The 1,633-nt window shown below is 48.7% G+C and overlaps 1 protein-coding gene across 1 annotated transcript; it reads left to right on the top strand.

The window, feature by feature from the left end:
* Nucleotides 1–203: 203 nt before the first annotated feature.
* On the top strand, nucleotides 204–759 carry BGZ61DRAFT_595374 (uncharacterized protein; the record flags this gene model as incomplete). The annotated part of the gene is made up of 2 exons (XM_046256891.1): nucleotides 204–434; nucleotides 496–759. Exons 1-2 carry the CDS (start codon nucleotides 297–299, stop codon nucleotides 757–759), a joined length of 402 nt encoding a protein of 133 aa, XP_046092773.1. The 5' UTR covers nucleotides 204–296.
* Nucleotides 760–1,633: the final 874 nt, after the last annotated feature.

Genomic DNA, 1,633 nt, shown 5'->3' with positions numbered 1-1,633 from the left:
TTACATAACCTGATTTCTTATCTCGCGGCTCGTATAGCGTCTTCGCAGGGCCAATAATAGACCGTTAAGTATTGCGCCTCATTAGGTGTTTTAGGGTCTAGACTGCTGCCTGCAGCTACTCCTCGACACCATATGACATATATATATATATAGGCTCGCGCGATGAAATCTCATGCGTGCATCTAGAACTATCACCTACAGAACTAGAGTCGAAGATTATCCATCCTGCCTCCTTCACACGCATCTTAACGACCTTAAAATTTATCAAACAAAGATTCCTTAGTGTCCCCTTCAACATGACGAATGTCAGACGACCAGAGGGGCCCGCAAGCGGTAGTAAACAAGCGGCAGAGGTCAACGAAAGCCACCTCGGTGTCCCAGGCTATACAGACGACCCCATCTTCTCCTACATCCGCTACAGCGACAAAGCTGAGGTTTGCTTCCCCTAGCTATCCTCTAGCAGCTCTTGAACTTCTCGCTAACCTCTGCCTCAAGCGCTCCCTCCGCAAGTGCGACTTTGAAGAGTTCAAGGCCGAGCTGATCGCCTTTATTAATTTGTACAATGAGGCTGCGGGCGGTGCAGCGGAGGGGGTAGAGAGGATGAACGAGCATAAACAAGCCGCGTTCAGCAAGATCGAGGGTTTCCCTGAGCTGGTCGCTGATTTTGATCAGTTTTTGACCGCCTCAAAAGTGGTAATGAGACGTCCTACGGCCATGCAGTACCAGGGCGCTGTAGCACCAGAACTTGCAAATTTGTGAGACCTTTCGTCTTGTTTTCTTTCATTTCGATCATTGGTGATTAATAAGTTGTGCAAAAGGAGAGATCGATGGCTAGCCACGACCTAGTGCAGGCGTTGGCCGTGATATCTCCGTAACCATATTTCCGGGGCGCCTAGAACGAACATAATCTGAAGGTATGTAGTGCTGGCGACATGAAATGTCAGACAGCCTGGAGCAGTCCAAAGCAGTATGTTGGATATAAGGAAGTCTTTCGATATTATTATGTGCCTGTATGCCATGTGTGTATGACAGGCATTCAAGTCTCGCGGAGTTATCGCATGGACAGTTGAATTTGCGCCTCTGAGTTGCCATATGCTTCTCCTGTGCTTCACTAACGCCGCCGTCCTGAGGAGCTACATCCAGAACCTGCCTGACAACACCAGCGAAAGAGTCACATGTAGATGGAATAGGATCTTCAGAACCTAAATCATAATCCCCCCACCCGGACCCTTTCTTGCGGGATTTGCCAATATTATGGCGTTGGCAGTCTGATAATCGAATGTTCGAAAGCAATTCCTGCAGCTGTTTGGGACTTATGTGGATGTCGTCAGGGTCTTTCTCCGGCCAGAGATCCAGCGATTCCAGGGCACAAAGGAGGGACCCAATCTGGAGTAGGAGGCAGTCGTGCTTCTGGTTTGGGCAAAGACTGCTCGCATCGGTATCATCCTCGGCGGTAAGGCTCCTAAGCACTCCGCTCCGAGCCTTAACGCGTAGATTACGTCAAATAACCGTATAATAGCTCGAGAGTCTTAGTAATAATTATATACCTCTTGGCTAGAATAGTATCTGATCACAGTCAATTGCCAGCTGACAAGCTGAGGCTGCAATACATACCTTCAGTTCCTGGCGGAAG

The sequence above is a fragment of the Ilyonectria robusta genome, assembly GCF_021365365.1.
Source record: "Ilyonectria robusta strain PMI_751 chromosome Unknown BGZ61scaffold_253, whole genome shotgun sequence".
Lineage (NCBI taxonomy): Eukaryota > Fungi > Ascomycota > Sordariomycetes > Hypocreales > Nectriaceae > Ilyonectria > Ilyonectria robusta.
Note: the sequence above shows the minus strand (reverse complement) of the source record. Positions and strands in the feature narration are given on the sequence as shown.